Source organism: Sciurus vulgaris (genome assembly GCF_902686455.1).
Source record: "Sciurus vulgaris genome assembly, chromosome: X".
NCBI lineage: Eukaryota > Metazoa > Chordata > Mammalia > Rodentia > Sciuridae > Sciurus > Sciurus vulgaris.
Genome location: NC_136471.1, coordinates 94,496,948 through 94,522,448, shown reverse-complemented (window position 1 = coordinate 94,522,448; position 25,501 = coordinate 94,496,948). Strand labels below are relative to the sequence as shown.

Below are 25,501 nucleotides of genomic sequence, written 5' to 3'. Positions count from 1 at the left end.
GTAGTAGGTCAGTTATAACAGCAATCATGGCTCTATCTGGCTAAGCCAGTTTGGCCTAGCTAGTTGTCATGGTTGCTTCTAATAGAAAATGATCTTATCTAGCATCCATGTCACCAAAGTATATTTTGTGTGTTCATGTTGCTCTCATTGATGATTGGGGCAAGTGACTGTTCATTATTCCCATTTCGTAGACTAGAAAACAGAGGCAGAACAAGATTGTTTTTACATTGCCTGTGATTGTAGAATGAGTTTTTACATGAGAATTCCTTCATCACTTTTCACTAACTTTTATAGGAGAATTACTGCTTGTGGTTTACAAGATCTGACCATAAAAGAATGAGGCTGCTTTCCATGAGCCACATACAGAAATCGGTCTATTTACTATACTCTCTAGTAATGCCATTTTCTTGCTTTGCTTTCAAATTGTTCTTACTTTATTTAATGGTTTCACATGGGGTTTCCTAATAAAGACAGTACCAACAGAAAAATGGTCACAACGTCCTTGATATGTGATGGTGAAACTGTGCATAAAATACTGCATTTTGTAGCAGGCACAATAGCACGTACTAAAAAGATTAGTTGGAAGGAGCTTGAAAGGCAGTAAAAGTGGTTCTTGTTTTCCAGATGGCTAGAGGAATTGATTTATGGGGAATGAATAAATAAATTATGCATGGCATGGCTAAATGCATCTGAGGTAGTGTTATAGTAGTCTGTAAATTAGAAGAAACATAAACACAGATCTGAAAGAAGCAGAGGGGGAGGAAAATAGAAAAAGGAAAACATTCAGAGCTGTTCTCAGAGTCCATCTGTTCTCACTCGCTGCCTCTGCAATCTAGACCTCATGGTCGGCACTGCGTTCATTCATTCATTTAGTATTTATGGAGGACTCAGACATGAGCCCAGGACTGTGCTTTTCTAGGAGTGCTCTTCCATTCCCTTCTTTCCCTCACCTCCTTGTCTTTCTACCCAGAATGCATTAACTATTTGCATGAGGAGACATTCCTGGTAGAGGGAGTGATATAGGTGGAGGTGCAGCAGCGTGAATTCCAGAAACAGACTCTGCCTATCTGAGGTCTAAGGTTCCTGGGGTGTGGAGGGTGGTGACCGTTGGAGCAGAAGGAAGGGCAGCAGGGGATAGGCTGGATAGCTAGCTAGAAATCTAGGTGGGGTCAGATTGTGTATGCTTTGGGATCTTATCTTATGACCAAGTCACCTCAAAATATTTAAAAGCAGAGGAATACCATGATCAGATTTGAGTTTTTGAGAATTGGCAGTATAGAGATTGAATTGAGAGGAAGCATCAGTGACTGTAAGACCAGAAAAGCTGTTATTTAAAAATCTAGGCAAAAGATCAAAAGGCCTGAATGAAGACAAAAGGAATGAAGAGGAAGGAATAATAGGTTCTGGAGAAATTTCACAGGGGAAATTGATATGACTGATTAGATGTGGGGAATAAAATAGAAATGGGTCAGGGATAACTTCAAAGCCTCAGCATATTATGAAGTAGGCTGTGTTCCCACATAACACCTGTCAAAGAGTCAGCATAACCTCCCAATGTCCCAGAGCAGAACAAAAATCAGGGTAGTCAAATGAAATGAATAGTCAATGAAAAACATGATTGAACTTGAAATCCATCAAGTAACTTGTGAAACAGTTCTGTTTGTTCTGCCACACTGTATAAAAGTCATAACTTTCCTCCAGGGAGAAATGGAAAACATCTTGGGCTCCAGCTCATGTAGAAACCTACCAGCCTAACCTCAGTTAGGCTTCCCCCAAGCTGCCCAAATAAAGCAATTGTGTGGATTGTGTGTGGAGGAAAAGAAAAGGTACTTTGAAATCTGCCATCTTCATAATTCTGGAACTCCCCTAGGAGGGTGGCAGTTAACTGCTACTTTTTAAGCTTGAAAAAAAAAGTGTCCCATTTCTAAACCTCTGTGGGGCCATAAACCACATCAGTTTCATATGCTAAATCTTTAAAATGACATCCACGATGATGTCCAAAGGCTTTCAAGGTTTCCTTTTGGTTACTTCACAGGAAAATGGGCAACTTTTAGAATTGATGTCCTCTAATGTTTCCCCCTTTGTTTATTTCTATTTTAATTAACTGAAGTACACACTTTCTTCAGATTTACTTAGCGTTTACCTAATGTCTCATCAAGAATTTCACATTGGCCTGGAGTTGTGGCTCAGTGGTTAAGCACTTGCCTAGCATGTATGAGGCAGTAGGTTGGAGCGTCAGCACCACATAAAAATGAATAAATAAAATAAAGGTATTGTGTCTATCTACAACTAAAAAATTAAAAAAAAAAAGAATTTCACATTACATGGAATATATCATGTCTTGGGTACATTCTCAGATTTGCCTCAATTTTGTTGACTTGAAGAGCTTTGAGTACTGCTCAGTTATTTTGTAGAATGTCCCTGAGTTGGAATTTATGTGATGTTTTTCTCATGATTAGACTGGGTTATGGGTTTTGGGGAGGGAGACCATTGAGGTCAAGTGCCCTTCTCAACACATCAGTCCATTCTGTCGACATGATTTACTGCTGTTGATGGTAACCTCGATGGCCTGGATGATTGATTGCTTGTCAGGTTTCTCTACTGTGAAACTATTCCTTTTTCTATCATTCCATACTATACTCATTGAAAGGAAGTTACTGTGTAGTCCACACTTAAGGACTTCACCTCTTTGGAGGTAAAGCATCTTCAATTTGGGATTGTTCTGCATGGGAAATTTGTTCTCTCCCATTCTTTTATTTAGTCAGTCATTTATATCAGTATGGATTCATTTACTTTATACTTTGGGTTGTAATTCATTTCTGCTTTATGTTCAAATTATTCCAGCTTGAGTCTTTGGAAGCTCTTTTAGTCGACTCTGTTTCCCTTTGATAAACCCTCATTATTGTGTTTTCTTTTAAATTCACTTCCTTAGTTTTGGGCACTGCAGTATACTCCAGGCCCATGTTATATATTTCCTGCCCCAATACTAGAATCAGGCATCTCTCCAAGGAGCCCTGGTTACTTTCATTAGAGAACAGTATTTGGATTCAAGCTATGGGCAGTATGTTTGCTCATTTCTACCAAGACGTTGTTGCTTCTTGGCTGCTCAACCAACTAAGGAAATATATGTGTGTGTGCAGACACACAAAAAATCATGTGGGCTGGTGATGTAGCTCAGTGGAAGAATGCTTGCTTAGCATGTGTGGCACCATGAGTTCAATCACCCAGCACCAAAAAAATAAATAAATAAATAAATAACCCACCATGTATGATGTGTGTGTGTGTGTGTGTGTGTGTGTGTGTGTGTGTTTGTAAAACCCTTAATTTTAATTAAGCTAAACATGAGATCTAAGCTAACCCTGAGTCTAAATTAAGGTAAAAATTTAAACTGACTGATTCTAGTTCTAAACCATTATTATATACATCATCTTAGCCCGCTCCCCTTGCTTATCTTTAACCTTCCCCTTAAACAATGAGAAACCTGGCTCCCATCATCCATCATCTATTAGTTCATGACTATATGTATAGTGATTTCAGAATTATTGACAAATACCCTCTATGAGAGACAATTTTATCTACTAGTGTGCAGTTTGTATGCATAGTTCTTTTTGCCTTTGCTCTCACAGATTCCATTCCTTTCCAGTTACTTGGTTCAGCACCTTCTCCCCTTCTCCCTTCAGCGAGGCTATTTCATTAATTTTTGATACAAATATTCTTTTGTCACAGTGTGCATTCCACCCTGGGATCCCAAACTCTTAAATGATTTTTTTAATTTGCATATATTAAAGTTGACTCTGTACTCTGAATTTATATGGTTTTTGACAAATGCAGAGTGATATGTATCCACTATTACACAGTAGCATGAAGAACATTTTCACTACCCTAAAAAAAAATCTTGTGCTTTACCTGTTCAACCCCTAAGTTTTCAAGCCCCCAGAAATCACCAATTTGCTTTATTATCTCCATGAATTTGCTTTTTCTAGAATGTCACATATGTGGGATCATACAGGATGTAACCTTTTCAGACCAGCTTCTTTCACTTAGCAATATACATTAAAATCCACAAATGTTGTGGGACACAGTAGTGCATGCCTGTAATCCCATTGACTGCAGAGACCAAGACAGGAGGATCCAAGTTTGAGGCCAGCCTCAGCAATTTACCAAGGCCCTAAGGAGCTTAATGAGATCTTGTCTCAAAATTTTAAAAAAGACTGGGGACATAGCTCAGTGGTAAAGCATTCCTGGATTCAATCCCCAATCATTCATTCATCGATAGATAGATAGATAGATAGATAGATAGATAATACACCAATGCCTTTGTGAGGATTATTAGCTCATTCTTTTTTTTTTTTTTTTTTTTTTTTGGTACCGGGAATTGAACCAAAGGGTACTCAACCACTGAGCCACATCCCTAGCCCTTTTTTAAATTTTTTATTGTGACACAGGGTCTTAAGTTGCTCAGGGCCTCACTAAGTTGCTGGCTGTACCATTTTGTATTCATAGCAACCAAGAATGCAAGTTCCTCAGTATCAGCAGTGTTTTGGATTTTGACCATTCTAATAATGTGATATCTCATTGTTGTTTTAATTTGCATTCTTCTAATGACAAATAGTGGTGAGCATTTTTTTATTTACATTTGATATATGTATATCTTATTTGATAAGATTCAGGTCTTTTGCCTATTTTAAAATTTAGGTTCCTTTCTTACTGTTGAGTTTTAAGGCTTCTTTGTATTTTGAATACCAGTCCTTTATCAAATATGTTTTTCAAGTCCATGGCTTACCTTTTCATTCTTTTTACAGTGGATATTGCAAAACCTTGCAATTGCTAGGAAGGGCTCTACCCCTGAGCTACATCTCTAATTCCTGTAGTTTTCCTTTCTTATACTATCTTTATTTGGTTTTCATATAGAGTACTGTTGGCCTCATGAGTAAGTCAGAAAGTGTTCACAAATATTTCTGTTGTCAATTGATATGATTATGTTACTATTTTCTGGAAGAAATTGTGGAAAATTGGTATTTCTTCCTTTAAGTGTTTAGCAGCACTTGCCAGAGAAACTATCTTCCTCAGGTAGAAGTGTAGGCTACTGACTTAAGTCTTTCTTCTTTTCTAATATTAAATGCTATAAATTTCTGTATAACCATTGCTTTTGGTGCATTCCACAAATTTGGATATGTAGTGTTTTCATTCACTTCAAAATATTTTAAAATTTGCCATCTTTTTTGCCTATAGGTTATTTGGAATTTTCATAGGTTATTTATAATTTCCAGGTATTTGGATATTTTCCACCTTCCGTTTTTTTTTGGTACTGGGGATTGAACCAATGAGCCCTTATCAACTGAATCACATCCCCAGCTCATTCTCTTTTTTATTTTGAGACAGGGCCTCACTAAATTTCCAAAGCTGGCCTTGAATTTGCGATCCTCTTTCTTCAGCCTCCTAAGTTGTGGGTTTACAGGTGTGTGCCACTGTTCCTGGCCCAGCATTTTTCCCTGTTACTAGTTTTTATTTTAACTTCATTGTGTTAAGCTTTATGGCAAACTGTCTGCGAGTTGGGTGATATTTACTGTATGGTATAACTAGGTGTCAGGCCTAATTTCTATATTGTTCTTGTTTTTACCACCTTCTTGATTTTGAGTTTCCATAAATACATTTCCTCTACAGATTCTCTGTCTTGAACTCTTTCAATTATAATTTACCATTATTATATTAGAGCCCTTTGGTATGGTGGTAAAATATGGGTGAGGAGGCAATTCCATAATCTGATTAATCTCAGTGTTTTATTAGGACTGTCTTCACAAGTTTTTCTCCAGTGGTATCTAGATTTTTGTTCTCCCTGCCTTGGATTCCCTTCCCTGACTGTATCATTCACAATCTACTTATCTGAAGCCCTGGCCCTTGTTATGTTTTCCCCCTTAGGTGAAATTGGAAAACTAGAAGGGGCTGGATTAGGAGGAATGCCCTTCCCCCAACTGGAATAAGGCTTAGGCTGAAGTATTTTGCCCTGGAGTATATTTCACAATGAGTATTCTTCTCCTTCCCTAGTAAGAGTGAGAAGGGGATTTTTCTTGGATCTTCACTGTGAGAACTTGGTAAGGTTCCTGGAAGTAGAGGTTTGATCTTGGACCCCCTCTAAGACCGTGGATTCCAGAAGTTTCTTAGACTCACATTGGTCTATGCTCAGCCTTCAGCAATTCATCCAGGTTGCCATTTAAGCCTTTCTACCTCACTTATGGCTCCAGCCTTTTCAGGTAAGCAGATTCATCTGTGTCTCTTTGGATAAGCTTGTTTCTTCAGATATTGGAGTGGCAGTTCATTTTGCAAACCTCAGTTCTCTGATGGGCCCATGAAAAAAATCACTGATTTTTCAGCTTGTCTCATCTTTTCTTATAAGGATGAGCATGATAAATTCTAAGCTGTTTACTTGTAGGAGCTGAGCTAGGAAGCTTTCAATTTATTTTTCAATCAGTGAAACACTTTGGTCTGCTCTTGATAAAAATGTAATATTTTACAGGGCCTTTGGTAGTACTGTAATTCCTGAGGGGATTATTTTCCACCTCACCTTGTTCCAGTTTCTGCCATGTGGTAGAGGAGTCGTGGTAATGCTTGGGGATGTGGACTTCATGTTCCTAGGGTCTGTGGCTTCCAGAGATAATGTAAGCATATTGGTATAGCCCTAGTTAATCATATGCCAGAAATGTTGGTTCCCAGGGAGCTACTAGGTTGTCCTATATTTGAATGACAAACTAAGTCTTACCTCTCTTCTAAGGATTTGCAGCACCATTTTATGATCTTGCCTGAAGTTTGTGCTCAAATAAGTATGCAATTAAAATACCATTTGGAATTCCTCAAAGATAAGGTCTTCACAAGTCATTCCACACATGAATGATCAAATAATCATTGCTCAAATAATAAAGCATGAAGTTAGAAGGGACCTTAAAAATCATACTTGCTCATATCCCTCCATTTTACAGAAGACAAACCTATTAAACTCAGCAAGATTAAGGAAGTTGCCCGAGGTAACAAAGTAGTGAGTTGTAGAGCTTGTATTAGAATTCATATCTTCTCATTGCTGGAAAATAGTCTCTCCAATCCAAAAAAAGGATCTTTTTCCCATTAACTTTCATTTATAAACCAGGCTTTCCTCCTGGTGTTCAATAGCTATTATCACTTATCTATCCCTAAATATCACAGTGGTCTGCCTCCCAGAGTATAGGACTACTCTGCATATCCTGTCTCTACTGTTCTAGCTATTTTTGTTTTCAAAATCACTTATATTGGGGGGAGCTGGAGGTGTACCTATGTAGTGGAATCTTTGACTATCATGCATGAAGCCCTAGGTTCAATCCTAGCACCAGAAAAAAAAAATCACCTATATAACACATGAATACATCTCACCACAAATGATTCAAACAACACCCATGTCTATAAAGTGCAGAAGTCCCCACTCTTCTTCCCAAACACAACTGCTAAAAAGAAATCGGTATGACCCTTTCAGTTGTTTGTACATCTAGTCACACACACAGACACACATAAAAACATAGTCTAATTATGATTTTTTTTTACTTTCTTTTTCATGTGCGATATGTCAGGGATATTTTTCTATTTCAGTTCACATCTGTCTGCCCCTATTATTAGACACTTTCATTTTTCCAGATTTTTTACCAATACAAACCAATACTAGACTTTTACTAATACAAACAGCACTGCATTGAATAACATACACATAACGGTGCAAAAGTGTAACTGTTTACTTAAGGGTAATTTCCAGGTAAGTTGTATGTTCTTTTTTTTTAACCTTTCATTTTTCTTTTTTGTCTATGACATCACATTCTTCTCATGGATCTGAGGAAAGTCTTCTGATTTGTATTTCCTCTGTTGGAATTATTTTCCCCCATCAGAGAATAATTGCTAATCTCTTGTGGGGGCTTCTTTTTGGAGATTAATAGACAGAAACTAATATAGGCTTGATATAGGAAAAAAACCTAGAGAATTACTGCTTCTGAGAATAATTATGTATCTTTATAAAGAATCATGCTACCAAAAGAATTTCCCACCACTATAGGATGTAATGTAAATTTTAGGGCTCTAAAATTTCTACATTCTGCATCCTCTTTTCAGTCCTAAAACCTGTCAACTTGGGAAGGAATGAGTGAAGAGCAAGTAATAGAGCAGAGCCTTGTTTTCTTCATATGGACAGCCCTCTTTGCACCTTTGACAAATCTAGCCCATATACTTCCAGTTGTTCATTGATTTTGTGATTTTCCGTTTAGTGGGATCCTGCAGATGCCAAGCCAAAGTCCTCATGCTGTTTGTCCTAACCCTGCTAATTAGCACCCTGGCTCTACTGGTGTAGCAGGTTGGGAACTTCCAGATTAGAGCAGATGCTGGGAGTAGAAGGTATAAAATACAGAGACCCCAAGCAAATGTCTGCATCCCAGGAAGGATAGGACTGTGTCCAGTTGGAAACTAGTAGCCAGAGGTGGTGTTAGAATCTAGATTTATGCTTGTTTCTAGTTCCCCATCCGTTTATTCTATATCTCTCCTTCCTGTTTTCTTCTTAACTCTTGGAAATATTTTCAATACTCTATACCACAGATTTGTTGCAGTTTTTACAGTTCTGTTATCCATATCCTTCAGCACCCTTTATATTGTCTAGCTTTCAGCAGAGTTAGTATAAAGTTTCTTCTTCCTTGTTCTTCTGGTATCTTAGACACCTGCAAGTTTTAACCTGCTGTGAGCAGGAACAAAAGCAGTGGATGTCTAAATGAGAGGAGGGCAGGGGTGATGTTCAAATCAACACAGGACACTGAACAGTCAGACAGAATATCAGACTTAGCACTGGGAATGAATCCTGGGACCTCTTGGGATTCTAGCTGCTGGATCCAGGGAAAATTCAGGAGTTTCTAAGGGACAGTGGAGGTGGGGGTGTGTCCTCAAGAAAGAGGTTATTTATCTATGACTACAGGGGTATATCAGTATTTAATCACCAGTATAGCATACAAATGCATACCAATAGAAGAGTCTCCCTGAATAAGTTTTCCGAAGTCAAACTAAAATGCATATTAAAACATAACGTGGGCCAGGTGTACTGGTGCACACCTGTAATCCCAGCAGCTTTGGAAGGTGAAGCAAGTTCAAAGCCAGACTCAGCCATTTAGTGAGGCTTTGAGGAACTTAGTGAGACCCTGTCTCAAAATAAAAAATAAAATGGGCTTGGGATGTGGCTCATTGGTTAAGTGTCCCTGGGTTTTAATCTTGGTACCGAAAAACAAAACCAAAAAACAAACACACACATAATGTGGCTGGGTGTAGGGGCAATGCCTGTAGTCCCAGCAATTGGACAGGCTGAGGCAGGAGGATTGCAAGTTAAAGGTGAGCCTCAGCAATTTAGCAAGACCTGTCTCAAAAAGTAGAAAGGACCGGATGGAACTCAGTGGTGGTTCACTTGCCTAACTTACATCAGGGCCCTGGTTTTATCCCCAGTACTGAATAATAATAGTAATAGTAGTAGTAGTAGTAGTAGTAGTAGTAGTAATAGTAGTAGTAGTAAAGATAACAATATGGTCCAGCAGAACCATCCAAGGTTTAGATGGGAGGGCTACTCCACTAGCATTTCCTTTGGGGCCACTGGATTTGGATAAGTGGGAAAGCAAGATTGAAAGCAAAATAGAGACACAAGTTGCAATAGAAGGATCCTACAAATGTTGACTAATTTTAGCGCGTTAGCTGTAATGTAATCTCGGACATATAGGTTAACTGGAATGCGAAAATTTATGACTTACTGGGAGATCTAGAATGACTGAAGCAGTGCAAGAATGGGAAGTGGGGTATGCTGCTATGGAAGAGATAAGTGGCACATAATAGGCTCTTAGTGTTTGCTGTTATATGGAGGCAAAATTTAAATGACCACAGGATGGCTATCTGCTGATGTGTACTAGGCATCATGTTGAATTATTTTGTTGATGTGATTGTCGTTCCAGCCTTGCAAATATACAATATATCCCTGTGAAACTGAAATACATTTTGAAAGAGACTATTTTGAAGTCCTGTGACATACCAGTAGCCCAACCCCATTTCTTTTCGTGCTCATTTCTTTCTCTAGGCTATTGGCAACAAGTGAGCCCTCCAAAAACTGTGATCTTACTAAAGGCAGTACTTCAAGATCTATGCATGAGGTTTCTTTTTCTACTTTTTCTCTTTGTGTCTTTGTTAGTGTTTAACTAGTTCACTTAATCAGTTACTATTCAGCCCCCAGGTAAATTTCTAATGGCTTCTTGGTTAAGCATTGAAGTAAACATTATTCTCACGTCAGAATTTTTTTTCATGTATTTTAAGAAGTGTTTCTAGGTTTAAGCATCAGGTGATTTTTAGAAAAAAATTAAAAAGTGGTTTCCATAGTAAGAAATAGGTTAAATGCATTCATTTATATGCCTCCTCATTCAAGCAGTGTGTTTCTAAAGACCCATTGTTTAAAAGTCTTTAAACCTAAGTATAACCTACAGGGAGGACTGTTTCAATATTGACTTTTTTCTGACTAGTTTACTCTGTGTTTTCCCTGGACTCAGCTAAGGCAAATTAGCCTTTTGGGGGCTTTTCTTCTGTCGTTCAATTTAAGATCTAATTGTAATTTAACTTGAATCATTTTCCTGTAAGAGCATTAAACTATTTTACCTATAACACTCACTGTGCCTTCAAAACTTGTTGTAAATTTTGCCTTTTTTCCTATCAAAGGCAAAAATCGAGATTCACCTAAATACCCCAGTCTGACAGTAAAAGAGGAAAAGATTTATGTGATCTGAAGAGAAACTAGAGCCCAATCTGACAGCCTCATTGTATAATTTTACTCTGCTTTCCTTGCCAGTACATGTACACATCATTGTATTTTGCAAAGGCTTTTGCTTTTTGTTGTGTTGTCTGTACCTCACTTTTTGGTCCTGCTGCCATTCTTTTTTTTAATTTTATTTTTTTAAATTTTATTTTATTGTAGATGGACACAGTACCTTTATTTTCTTCATTTATTTATATGTGGCGCTGAGAATCAAACCCAGTACCCCACACATGCTAGGCAAGTGCTCTACCGTGGAGGCAGGACTCCAGCCCCTCTGCTGCCGTTCTTGACCATAAGTTTTATGAAGTCATTCTTGCTATTAAATTGAAAAAAAAATGTTAACAAAAGGAACCAACCAGATGTGGAATATGACTAATAGCTTACGTTATTTGTAATTAAATCACATATGGGCCAAGTACAGTTGCATGTGCCTGAAATCCCAGCAACAGGGGAGACTGAGGCAGGAGGGTCATTAGTTCAAAGCCAGCCTCAGCAACTTAGTGAGGCCCTAAGCAACTTAGTGAGACCCTGTCTTTAAATAAATTATACAAAAGTCTAGGGATGTTGCTCAGTGGTTAAGCGCCCCTGGGTTTACTACCTGGTACCAAAAACAAACAAACAAACAAAAAAAACCCAACTCAGAATTTAAAAATAAATGAAAAGGCTGGGGATGTAGCACAGTGGTGAAGAGCCTCTGGGTTCAAACCTCTCCCCCCAGAAAATCAGAAATGGACACCATGGTGAAAGAGAATCAACCATTTAATCTCTCTCAATTGATGAAACCTAAAAGAGTACTAGTGTCATTATCGTCATCATCATTACACATTTAAAATATTTAGTTTTCCTATTCTAAAAATTACTATGAATATTTTTAAATTCCTGGTTCACACGTGTGCCAAATTCTCATTAAATGTTCTTCACTTGCTGAACATTTTCAAAACATGGTTGTAGGAGCCTCTGACAACTTAGAAACCAAGAAATGATCTGTTCAAATCTGTATTCCAGAAAGATAACTGTGCATGCCCCCAAATATTCACTCTTGTTCTTTATCATAAGATGCACTAAAATTGAAAAACATTTTGTCTTGATTTCATAATAAAACCATTGGCCCCAGGCATGGTGACACATACCTGTAATTCCAGTGTCTCCAGAGGCTGAGGCAGGAGGATCGAAAGTTTGAGGACAACCTCAGCAACTTAATAAGACCCTGTCTCAAGATAAAAAGTATTACAGATAAAGTGCTCCTGGGTTCAAACCCCAGTACTGCAAAAGGGGAAAAAAAAAAACAATTGTTCTACAATGAGCACTCTGTAAAACGAACATATGTTAGAGATTACAAATTTGGCAGAGGAGGGAATGGAGGATAGAAAAGAATGAAAGAAATATGTCAAACTCTGAATACTGGCGCTTCATTTCTTAATCTAAAGTGTAAGTAAATCTCATTTTAGCATGAAAATTTCATCACACCTACCAACTCTCTACTACTTAAAGAAAATAACCTTACATGAGATAAAAAAAAAGTCCAGTCCTTAGAAGCACTGATACAGTATTTGAAAAGCACAGAAATTTCAGTAAAAAGTATTAACATGGACCCAGCTGTGTAATCTATAGAAATACATATTTTTGAGTACCAAAAAATATAGTACCTTCCCTACACTGGCTGCTAAATACTCTGTCTGCTGAAATGTGAAATAATCCAACAAGATAGGCCTTATTAAATAATGTAAGTGAATTCTCTAGAGGTCTTTAGATACTACAGGTAGAATCCTATTTAATAAAGAGTGACTTTGAAAAAGCTTATGGGGTTGGGCATGTAATGCTCTTTGAATAAAATATACCTAGTTTTCTAAAATTTGAGTTGTATAAGACAGTCAAACTTGGGCCTTAAATGACTAGTTTTTTAAAAAAAGTTATGTAACTCATTGCCACTTAGTACTGATTGCCAATAATGAACTTTTCTTCGTTAATGCTATATTAGTTCAAGAAAGTGAGCTGTTAAAATTATGATTAATTGAAAGCATACAGATTTCTTGCAATGCCTCACATTTTATAAGGTTTTGTTGTGTCAACTTTTCAGGACATATCAGACCTTAAGAGCTGATGAAAGTAATAACATTTCAGAGTCCTACACGTAGAGTCTGATTATTGGAGCACACTGTGTCTGGGTTAATGTTTAACAGTAGCTGTCCTCTTGATTCACTTAGGGAGTTTTAAGATGGCAATTTTATTCTTTTACTGGACTGGCCTTATTGCACTATTAATTAAGACCTGCTTAAAAATAGCCTTCGGAATAGGGCCAGGGAAGGGAAAGGCTTAAAACAAAGAAAATAAAGTAGTGATTTTATTGTCAGGGCTGCTGTAACTGCTTTCTCCCAGGTGGGATTAATGAGTGTCAAAGTTAATGTTGCTTTCTGGGGAGAGCATTATTACTTTTTCTTTTTTTTTGTGGTACTGAGGAATGAATCCAGGGGTGCTCTACCACTTAGCTACATCCCCAGTTCTTTTATTTTGAGACAGAGTCTTACTAAGTTGCTAAGGCTGGACTTGAAATTGTGATCCTCTTGCCTCAATCTCTTGAGCCTCTAGGATTATATGCATGCATCACCACACTTGTTGGGAGAGCACTACTACTAAGAAAGAACTCATTTTATTGATTGTACTCTGAGGTTTCAGAGTGTCTGGGTACTATTAAAGAACTGTCCTTGTATGGTAAGTTCATATGCAAGTTAGTTTTTCCATGTGTGTCTTTTCCTTCCTTCCTTTCTTCTTTTTTGCAGTTTTGGGGATTGAACCCTGGGCCTCATGCACACTAAGCACACACTGTACCACTGAGCTACATCCCCATTCCAAAAATACTTTTATTTTCAGATGAGGGCTTATCATACTGTCCAGGCTAGCCTCCAACTCCTGGGATCAAAGCAATCCTCCTACCCCAGCCTCTTGAGTAGCTAGGACTATAGGTATGCAACACTGCACCTGGCTTCACATTATTTTTTTCTTTTTGCAGTACTGGGGAATGAACCCAGGGGTACTCTACTACTGAACTACATCTCTAGCCTGTTTTTTTTTTAAATTTTGAGGCATAGTCTCATAAGTCACCAAGGCTGGCCTCCAACTTGTGATCCTCCTGCCTCAGCCTCCTGAGTTGCTGGGATTACAGGAGTGTACCATAGCTCCCAGCTTTACATTTTTCTTTAATTATGATATGTCCATAGCAAATAAGATATGAAACGTGTACAGTTCAAACAATAATTAAAGGTGATCACTCAAGTGACCACCACCTGGATGAAGAAAAATGACCAACATTCCAAAAAAATCTACCATCACCATGTGCTCATCCAAGATGGCAACCTTTTCTTCTGGGCAACTCCTGTCTTTCCTATGATCATTTTCCTCCTCCTCTTTGTAATGTAATCACAAGGATCCTAAAATGCTAAAATGACATTTATTAGGCTTACCTATTTTTGAACTTACAGATGGAGCCTCATAGTGTTGTGGGCTCCTTGTTTCTGGAATCTTCCACTCAGCATTGTGTTTGTAAGGTTTTATTCATGTTATAACTATACAGTCAGTGCATTTTTAAAACCCCCTTTCTCTGTTTGCATCTCTCCCTTTTTAAGTTAAGACCCCTGTAACTGTAAATGATTTGGGACTTCTGCTAAATGACTGGTCTGAAGGCTAAAACTTTGTCTGGACCCCAGTTTCCTGAGCTGACCTGACTGCCCCAAGTTCGATAGCATTGGTTTAGATGAGACTACATCTTTAAGGCTTCTGTGCTCGGTTAAAAATCTTCCTTTCTCCAAGGCTGGTCCAAGGGTCTGGTCACGTGATCCCAACAGTGACATCACACTCTGACCGCCGGGGAGCACTGGTGGCTCTTTAGGTGGCGTTTGTTGCTGTGAAAGGCAGACAACGCAGCAAGTGCCCTTCTAAAGCGCCGCGGAGCAAGCGGCGCTCCTTCTGTAAAAGCGCCTCAACCTAAATGACTAAATGCGGGCTGCCAAGGTTATTTCTTCCTTGAGGCAGAAAAAAAGAGAACTGTGATTGAAGGTAAGCAGACTTGAGCCCGACCCAGGACTGAAGCATGCCCCCGGGAGCAGGGGATCTGGAGAATCACAAGCAGTCTGTAGTAGGATTCTAATCACTGCCTGCCCTTTGCAAGGGGCCTGACAATTGCGTCTCTAACAGGAGACAGACTACGACAAAGGAGGATGATGCGGTGGTGCTCATGTTACCTAGTGATGTAATAGGATTCTTTCTTTCCTGCCAGGACGCTGTTGCAGATCTTCATTTTGCTTTAAGATCCTTAAAGCTGGGGGCCTCATTTGATATATATAGAGAGAGTAACATTAGATAGCTCTTGTATGCTTTTGAAAATCAGTTTCACGAAATCCTTTCATTTTTTTTTTTCTTCCCGAAGAAACTCTCAAACAAGAAAAAATTCAAGGGAAGCCTTAAGCTGCCTTTAAAAGTCAGTTTCTGGTTGTCTGGTGTCCTGTGTTCATGTCAGCATTTGACTTAGGAATTGAAACAGTGTGGTTTCCCCCTGCCCCCATATGCACTTTATTTTCTTTCTGCCCTTATTTCCTAGCTGGCTTTCCCCTCCAAACTCTCAAACAACACACCAGCTTTCATCTTTATCAGCATGACACTGACATGATAGGAAATGCTGGGCTGGTGATTCAGCAACCATCCATTTTACAGCCAGGTATGAGTGAAGATATGGAAAGGACTTTGCTTTGGGGTTTTAAGATTAACTTGTTCACTTCCTCCATGGCACCTCCCTGTCCTACCCCCACCCTCCAGATGATGTGAACCCTGCTGAGTTTTTCCTTTCAAATGTGTACATTGCTTGTATAAAGTATGCTGAAATAGACATTCGGGAGAATTACAGTGGATAAACACATACAGCTTGGCATATTCATTCAGACTTACCCCATGAGAGTGCTGAAGTTGTCTGGTAGGAGTTTCTAGTGGAAGTGGGCATGCAGATGGGGGAGAAGGAGTCAGTGGAGGCCCACTCAGGCCTTCTCTGCAGAAGAAGTCATTATCAAACCGTCTGGAAACCTTGTCCTGCCAGGGTTGTCCTTGCTGCAAATGTGAGCTTTGACTGGGTGAATTAAATGATGGTATTACTCTGCATTTCCCCTCCTATGTGCATTTGCATAAATCCCCCAATACTGTTTTACATTTTGTGTTTAATTGCAAAATATTGTTTCATCAGATGATTCTGCCAAAATATTTTGAACAAGTGTGTTAAGCAGTACTAACAATGTGTGAGTACAGCTGTTTAAATACTTTTCCCTCATCCCTGCCATCCATCAAATCAATGCATCTTGTTTCAGCTGATATTTATTGAGTATCAGGAATATGGCAGACACTGTGGAGAAGGCAATGATGAATCAGATACAGGACTACCAGCAAAGAGCTTCTAGTCTAGAAAGGAAGATAAAACATACACATAAGTAATTGTGATGGAAATGCTAAAAGTGAAGCAAATAAAGGACCATGACAGATGGGCAAATGGATGTTTCTTCTGGTTCAGGGAAGAACATTTTGTCACTGAGCCATGCACTGTTCTCTAAATCTCTACTTGTAAATCTTCGACTTTCTGACATAGAGTTTCTATGAGCCCATTATATTAGGGATCAAAGTCTTCTGCCTATTGAAGGGGAATTTTTACATTCCAGCTAGCTTAACTCTTGAAGAGGCTTGTATGCTTTCTTTGGAGTCCCCAGTTAGGCAAAAGCCATCTCATAGAATTGAATTGCTGCCTTATAATTGTAAAATGGTTCTTGATGTGATATGTCTGCAAAGACCTTTGACCCTTTTGTCTCTCTTCCATAAACTGAAATAACTAAACTGCTCTCACCAAACTCCTTTCTGTTTTTTCTGTAGATCCTTTTCCACTGCATATCAACTCCTGTCATTACTCTCTTTGTACTGTTGCTCTCATCTGTCCCTTTCCCCTTCATACTGCCTTTAGCTACTCGTCAAATGGGCCTAGAGCACAAAACCTCTGAATGTGATGGAAGAACTGATATTGCACACTCTTAACTGTAATCATCTGGTAGTTTAAAGGCTCACCTGTTGGAGCTGAGAAAAGAGATATTAAAAATGTTAAGAGTATCTGAAGTAAAATGTCTCTTTCCCACTCAATATAGGGAACAAGTCATACAATGGTGGAGGAATAGGTTCTTCAAATAGGATCATGGACTTCTTGGAGGAGCCAATACCAGGTGTAGGGACCTATGATGATTTCAACACAATTGATTGGGTGAGAGAGAAGTCTCGAGACCGAGATAGACACCGAGAGGTAAGAAAAAAGATGGTACATGAGTGTTAGGAAACACTGGGGGAATAAGATTATAAAGATATTAACTTTCTGGTTTTTTTCCTTTCTTCAGTACTGGTTGTGGCTGAATTCTGTTTTTCAATGGGGTTTAATTTGTGACTTATTTTTAAAGACATCTTGTATATTATTTTTATCCTAGATGCTTTATGAAATTGTATTTAATGATGATTTCTCTTCCCAAAATAAGTGACTAAAAAGGGGCCTTACAACCCTGGGAATGGGTATAAATGTCTTTGAAGAGGTGAAAACAATCTTCAAAGAGGGTGGCAAAATTAATCTCAAAGATCTTCCTCCCCCTTCTCATCTCCTTTTATGGGTTTTCCCTTGAAGCAAGAATTTTAAAACCAAAAAAAGTTAGTGGGCTCCTTTTAAAGGAATGAAAGAAAAAATTCTCATAGCCCTGGTGTTTATTAAATCATAGGGGATAAATACATTATGATTATAGCTCTTATACAACCATAAAACTCAAATAAATTTATGCATTCAACCGAAAGCACAAGACCAATCAGATTCAGATTAAAGGCATTAATTTAATGCAATAGGTAATAGATGGTACTTAGGACTGTGGCAGAAGTTCTTTTGAATTTGGCAAGACAATTTCCACACTTCTCTCTTTTCAAAGTACTATAGAAAGCTCTCAAAGCAATTTGCCAAGATCATTTGCCTTTAGTTTGTTGCTGTATATCATTTAAATTAGGGAATCCCAATTTCTAGTTTGCATAAGGACCACAACTGAGAGCTCATTAAAAATAGTAGGTGTCCAGCCTTAGTTCATCAATTGTCAGTAGGTGATCCCCTGGCAGGTCATTTCTTTAGGTCCCAGTAATTTCTTTAGGTCCCAGTAGTGGTACTATATTTTAATGTTTTTTTTTTTTTTTTTTTTTTTAAGTTGTAGAGGGACACACTTATTTATTTATATGTGGTCCTGAGAATCGAACCCAGTGCCTTACACGTGCTAGGCAAACGTTCTACCACTGAGCCACCACCCCAGGCCAGTAGTAGTATTTTTTCCTTACTATTTCTGCTTTGACTCAAATTAAAAATGTGATTGTTCAGCTGACCCCATTCTCTCCTGAGTTCACAATTTCCTTCTTTCAGAGCCAAGCGAATCTCCTGAGCAGTCAGGCGGAAATCTTCTTTCTTTGTTTCTTTCTTTTTTTTTTTTTTTTTTTTTTTACAATGCTGGGGATGGAACCATGCCTGGCAAATGCTAGGCAAGTGCTCCACGACTAATCCACACTCCTAGCTCTTGCCTTTCATTCTTAAGCCCTTTCCCAGCTCTTGATTGATTTTTCTCAGGACCACCTGAATCCCTGGGAGTCAGGTTGTCCTGGACACAGGCTTTGAGAAACTCCTTCTTAATCCTTGGAATTGTGGTAATTCCACTGAGTTTACTTATCACAACTCAAAAGAGTGATCATATAAGATATTCTGTGTTTTTCCTAAGATTTCTGGAGCATGCACACATAATATTTTTATCATATCAATTCATCAGGCAGACTTTAGAATTGAGAATTTTGCTGGCTTTAGAATTTCTGCTTCCAGAGTTTATCATCAGCTGCACATTCACATTATTCAAATTGTGAGAATCACCTGTGATAACACAAGAGCATATTTCTCATATTAATGGTTGCATCTGAGATAAATGATACCAATTAGTAATCCAACACTGAAGTGTATTTATCACATAGTTCATGGGGACATTTTTTTTCTAGCATTAACAGTTCATTATCAGAAAGGAAATAATGTCACTGGGAAAAAAATGTAACCTCATCTTATTTTCAGCACTGAAATTGGAAACAAATCATAGGTCAAAATGCATTTTAAATTCCTTTTGAAATTTTCAGTTTATTGTTATTTGTGATGTTGTAAGTAAAGGTAGGGCAGCTAAATCAACTACTTCAATTCTAAGAAATAGTAGTAATACAGAAAAGGGGCAAGTACCAGTGACAGAGGTGTCAGAATGTTAGTTTTAGAAATATGTACACTGAAAGGTTAAATTGACAAGGCTTGGACCTAAAAGGTAAAACTTTTTGCATCTTCTGATAACCTCAGCTTGTGTCTTCGGATTCTAAAAAATGAAAGAGACACATCTCTTGTATCACAAAGTATCTGTGATCAATATAAAATTAGGTGTTCATGGGATCAGGTCTTAGAACTTGCCTAATCTGAACTACAGCCATATGAAATAACCAGAGATTGTACTTTCATCATTCAATTAAGTCTGTGTTTGTTTATATTTTCAAGACAAATATTTTCTGGGAGTCAAGTGACTATCCTTGGGATAGCTGACGCCCAGGACAGAAAGAGACCCCTACAATAAGTAAAACATTGACATTCTAAGAAATTATTGACTAAGTAGGGAAGCTCTAAATAAGGTACTTGTGAGCCTCACAATACTATAGATGAAGGTAGAGTACAGGAAACATCAAAATTCTTGGTGAAATCAGTTCAGCTAAAGATTATACGAGAAGTGATTTTCAATGGGTCTCTGTCCCCAGATGATTTATCATTGTATTTCTTTACTGAGCAATTTTGAAGTGAAGGAAGAGTATGCATAGAGTATACCAATATTTTTTTTCCTCTCCCCTTAGATCACCAATAAAAGCAAAGAGTCAACGTGGGCCTTAATTCACAGTGTGAGCGATGCATTTTCTGGCTGGTTGTTGATGCTTCTTATTGGACTTTTATCAGGTATGGTAAACTATAGTAGTTTTCAAAACAAATTTTTCAAAATTGTGTTGTGCCTCTCCCCTAAGTTATGAACTGGCTGTTTTTCTACCTGAAATGAATCATGGGTGAACTTTGGACTTGATATCCCCATCCGTAAAGGAGTGCTAATACTTCTTTCTCCTACTTAAACAAATGAGGGACTGCATTTAAACACCTTTAAACACCTTTTGTGTGTTAGAAGATACCATTTTTATTTTAAGGTGATGTTCACCCTGCATCTTAGTGCTTCTCTTGAGGAAGAACCCTTCTGTTGGAGATAATCAGGGGTTTTTTTTTTGACATATATATGCCAATTTTTATTTTTAAAAAACATAGTTTTTTTAAAAAAACATATTCTGAATAGAGTTTAGGAGAGCACATATAGATGAGGATTTTCTGATACATTTTGTAGATGTTTCTTAAACTTTTTTCTACTCTTTCATTAGTGGTACATAAAGGCATGTGACATATGGTCCATACTGTCAAGGAACTTCTCATTGCAATCTTCCATGATGGCTGAGTGGTGGGATGCTACCACCTCTTTGTTTGTTTCTTTCTTTCTTTCTCTTATTTATGTATTTATTGGTACCACCATTTTCTATTAGCTCTGTCAGCTTCCTTTACCACTGAAAATCATATAGGCTAAGTAACCCTTATACAATACTTGGGACCAGAAGTATTTCAGTTTTCAGATATTTTTGGAATATTTTCATATGCATAATAAGATATTTGGGGGAAGGGACCTAAATCTAACTTTGAAATTCATTTATTTTATTTTGTGTTTTGTTGTGCTGGGAATGGAGCATATGCCTTTTACTTGCTAAGCTTGCACTCTACCAAGGAGCTACATTACCATTCCCCATTTATGTTTTATATACACCTTGCACACATAGCTGGAAGGTAATTTTATACAGTATGGATCACAAATTTTGACTGATCCATCTCTAGGGATCAGATGTGGAATTTTCCATTTGTGCTATCATGTTTGAGCTCAGAAAGTTCTGGATTGTGGAGCTTTCCAGATTAGGATGCTTAAACTCTATATAGTCTAACAAAAAATAGAATACATGCTATGCAAATACAACTTTAAAGCAAGTCCTCAAACAGGCTTCTATTATGGGGGAAGCAGAGAGTCAAGGATGCCAGGCAGAGATACCAAGAGTTATGTACTCATCACACCAAAAGATGGAGCCTAGGCCAGGTACAATGGCACATGCTTGTAATCCCAGTTACTTTGGAGGAGGAGACAGGAGGATCACAAGTCCAAGGCCAGCCTCAGCAATTTAGTGAAAGCCTAAGAAACTTAGCAAGACCCTGCCTCAAAATAAAATAAAATAAAACATAATGGTAATGTGGCTTAGAGGTAGAGAACCCTGGGCTTAATCCCAAGTACCAGAAAATAAATTGAAAATAAAAGATGGGGCCTAGCTGTATCTGGAATCTTGGGCTGAAATAGAAGTTATGTGTGGCTGGGCATGGTGGCATATGCCTGTACTGCCAGCAGCTCAGGAGGTTGAGGCAGGAGGATCCACAAATTCAAAGCTAGCCTCAACAACTTAGTGAGATTCTAAGCAACTTAGCAAGACCCTGTCTCAAAATAATAAAAGGACTGGGAATATGGCTTTGTGATCAAATGCCCTTGGGTTCAATCTCTGGTACAAAAAAATAAAATAAAAGAAGTTAGGTAGGGAAACTGGAGGAGATGGTATTAGAGGGCAATTAACAGTCCAGGATCTAATTTCAGGCAGCTGGAGATTGAATTCCAATCCCACTACATTTTTTGTGGCTTTGCGCAAATTTCTTGTTAACCCCTAGAAGCTTTAGTTTACTGACCTGTCAAATGGAGATAATAAAAGTACCTACATTAAGAGTCTTCTATGAGGATTAACTAAGACGTGGCAATTAACACAGTACCCAGTTGTTAATAATGCTGCTGTAGCCGCTATTACCTAGGAATAATAATTCATGAGCCACGAAGTAGCAAATGACTACAGCAAATAAGAAATGGCTTATCCATAGCTGGATTTTCAAAAATTGTCTAGGATATGGGTTGGAAAACTTTTTCTATAAAAGGGCCAGATAGTAAATATTTTAGGATTTATGGACTGAATGGTCTCTATAGCACCACCTACTCCACTCTGCTGATGTGATATGAAAGCAGCCATACATCACAAGTAAACAAATGAACCTGTCTGCCATAGGACATTTTTATTTACAAATAAAGGATTGGCCCTTGGTAAGTAGTTTGCAAACCCATGGTCTAGGATATTAACTCTGCCCTTTCTGACTCTTACAGGGAGAGGGCATAGTTGAATTTGGAGCTGGGTAATGAACGATAGGGAGGTTTGTGATGCCAAATATTGCAGAGAGACTGAAGAGAAAGAAGATGGCAGAGAAAAGGATATACAGTCTACGAGTTAGGAGCACGTCAATAACTTCGAAAAACCATCTCAGATAAATAAAAAGAGCCAGATTTCAAGGCAGGGAAACCAGTGTAGAGGTTTGGGTAGTCATTGAGAAAAAAAAAGAGGGGCAATATTTTGAAATGATAACAAGGAAAAGGGATAGCATTATATTCTTTGGGGCAGGGGAAACCTGATAAAACTTGTAACCAGCAAAGAAAGGGCTGATTGAGAGAAGAAGGAAGACAGGTAGAAGTAAAAGGAAGGACAAGATGGTGGGTACCAGCGTTGGGTAAAATAAGACATGCACACATGAAATAACCAGAAAACAAGTCAAACTATATAACATAGTGTTAATTTTCTGAGTGCAGGCAGTAAGTGCAATTTGAGAAAGAAGAGAAAGCTGGAAGTTGGGTTGGCCAAAAGTAGGTGTCAAACAACGTGCTAGATTTGACTAGGGTATTCAAGGATGTAAATAGCCTGTGCTAACACTTTTAGCACCTACCAAAACACACATATGACATGGCCTCTTGCCTGGTGGAATGTAGGCGTCATATCCTCCACTTTTTAATGTATTTCTTGTCACTAGGTGGTCAGTGACTATTTTTCTTTCCCTCATACACAAGGGTATTTTGTTTTTAAGCACTGGAGAGCAACAATAGTAGCAGTGTGTCTGAGTGCAAGAACAGTCTGGGAATTCAGGGGCTGCAAATTTTATGATGTCTTTACTATTTCCCTAAAGCACAACTCTGGGTCATTTAATTTCTCTATGCCAGAGTTTCTTCATCTGGAGGACAGAAAGAAGGAGAAGGCCAGAATCTAAAGCACTATAACTATCTTAACCCTATCAGTGGACTACCCATATTACATATATCACCAGTTTATTGTTCATTTTCTTATGATTTTATGAAGAATGTTCCATGTATAAAAATAGCACTTATTCCTCCAAAGAAAAATTCAGAATGTTCACATCCTAGGTTCCAAAGGCTTCAATGCATCTAATTTTCCATCCACATCGTGTGTGCTTTTATAAACGCAGCTCCCTTAGCCTAGAATGCCTCCTGCCGTTGCACTAATTCCTTTGTCCATGGCGTAAAATCTTGCTACACAGGATCAGCCTTTCTTTCCATAAGCTTTACCAGCTCTCCTCCCCAACCATCTCAAATAACCATTACAATATTTCTCAGTATGGGAAAGTCATGTTTTCTCAACAGTGCGTGTGTGTGTGCATTTATGTATGCATACATGTATATATATATGGAGAATTAAATAATCTCAAATATACTTTACTGTCTAAATCAAAGCAGTGTCTTGGCCAGGTAGATTCAGCTTAAAGACAAATCCAGTAGCCCTTTACTCCCACCCAGCTATTCTGCTTTCCCTCGAGTTCCTCCTATATACAGAAACCAGTGTTCCGTGGGGAGATAATGAGTGAAAACCAAGCCAACAGGCAATCAGAGAGAGATGGCAGTTGAGATGGGAAAGTATGTGCTTGTCAGTTATTTTGATTCCTTTTGTTTTTGCTGACAAAACTTTGATTGCTGAAGAGCGAGTTTCAAAAATGGAATTTAACTTTGGCCTTCTCTTCCCTCTCTGGCAAATCAGGTTCCTTAGCTGGTCTGATAGACATCTCTGCTCATTGGATGACAGACTTAAAAGAAGGTATATGCACAGGAGGGTTCTGGTTTAACCATGAACATTGTTGCTGGAACTCTGAGCATGTCACATTCGAAGACAGAGACAAATGTCCGGAGTGGAATAGCTGGTCCCAACTTATCATCAGCACAGATGAGGTAACATGCAGTGATGATTTCTGAACCACTGGGATTTTATTCTTACATTTATTTCATTTCTGATACTGTATTTGTGGCTCTTGTGGAATCTTCCTGTTTTTCTTTTCACAAAAAGGAGAACACATGCCAATTGCCTTGCTCTGTGGTTTAAGCACAACCCTATTTCCATCTCTTGTGACATGGGGAATCAACAGTTGCTTATCTTTAAAATGTTGATTTGTTTAAAATAAGCCTGGCATGCCCTCTGTGTTATTAGTATACAGTATAACTGAATTTATCTTTCCCTAATCATTTCAATGAGAATGTCAGAAGCAGTCAACAGATAAGCAGATTTCCAGTGAAGGACAGAGTGGATTAAAAATGTATGTGGGGATAGGGGTGCGGCTCAGTGTCAGAGCATTCTCTTAGAATGTTCATGGGTTTGATTCCAAGCACGACACCAAAAATTTCATTTAAAATCTGTTTTTTCTATGAACACCAAAAGTGATTGGTCCCTGAGTGTTGCTTTAGAATACTAAAAAATATGATATATTCTATGTCAAAATAACAGAAACCCAGGAATAAAACTGCTAATAGTCACATATTGCAATCAAATCAACCTTTTCATTATCCTCTAGCATGTGTTTTCTGGTACAAAAGTGACTTTGTTTTTTGGTTCCTTTCCTTTCTCTTACCACTTCATTATGTTAAATCTCTCCCACTGAAAATGAAAGCACACAAAACAAACTCTCAACTCCCAATTTCAGTCTGACTTTCACCAACTGCAATGGGTACTCCCTATTCATCCACACTGTTGGTAAAGTGGAGAAAGCAAGACTAGGATATATGTTTGTACTCTGAAATTTTATTTTTGAAAACTAATCACGTAGAAGTACAAAGTAAAAAAAAAAAAAAAAAAGAAGGAGAAAGCAAAATAGTGGTCACTGGAGGCTGAGAAGTGTAGGTAGGATTGAGGAGAGAGAGAGTTTGGATAATGGGTACCAAAATCCAGTTAGGAGTTCGCTCTTTCTCCAGCACAGTAGGGTGATAGTAGTTTACAACAACTTCTTATATATTTTATCAAGAACTAAAAGGAAGAGGCTGAGGGCTTCAAACATAAAACATGATAAATGTTTAAGGTAGAAATGCTCATTAACCTGATTTGATCATTATACATTGTGCATGTATCAAATTATCACACTGTACTCCATAAATATGTACAATTATTATGTGCCAATTAAGAGTGAATTTAAGAATATTTTTATTACCCACTTAGTCCCTTAGAAATTTGAGTCACGTACACACACACACACGCACGCACAGTTGGTCAAGGGAAAAGAAGTGGAGTAAAATAATAAAGCCAGAAATAAGAGTGTTTATGCACATATATGACTATGCATATTGGCTTAGGAAGGGGGTTCAATAAAGT

At 38.1% G+C, this 25,501-nt stretch overlaps 1 protein-coding gene across 6 annotated transcripts in view; it reads left to right on the top strand.

Annotated features, from left to right (window-relative positions):
• The window catches only part of CLCN5 (chloride voltage-gated channel 5), a 162,301-nt gene that overhangs the window by 116,400 nt on the left and 20,400 nt on the right, over positions 1 to 25,501 (top strand). For 3 of the 6 annotated variants that reach the window (XM_079124149.1, XM_079124148.1, XM_079124150.1), the window contains 4 exons: positions 15,423 to 15,539; positions 16,996 to 17,147; positions 19,781 to 19,880; positions 23,906 to 24,093. In XM_079124149.1, the coding sequence (XP_078980275.1) occupies positions 15,423 to 15,539; positions 16,996 to 17,147; positions 19,781 to 19,880; positions 23,906 to 24,093 (557 nt within the window). Of the gene's footprint in view, positions 1 to 14,420; positions 14,882 to 15,422; positions 15,540 to 16,995; positions 17,148 to 19,780; positions 19,881 to 23,905; positions 24,094 to 25,501 lie in introns of those variants that run through there. The other 3 variants (XM_079124152.1, XM_079124153.1, XM_079124151.1) reach the window with 3 other exon arrangements.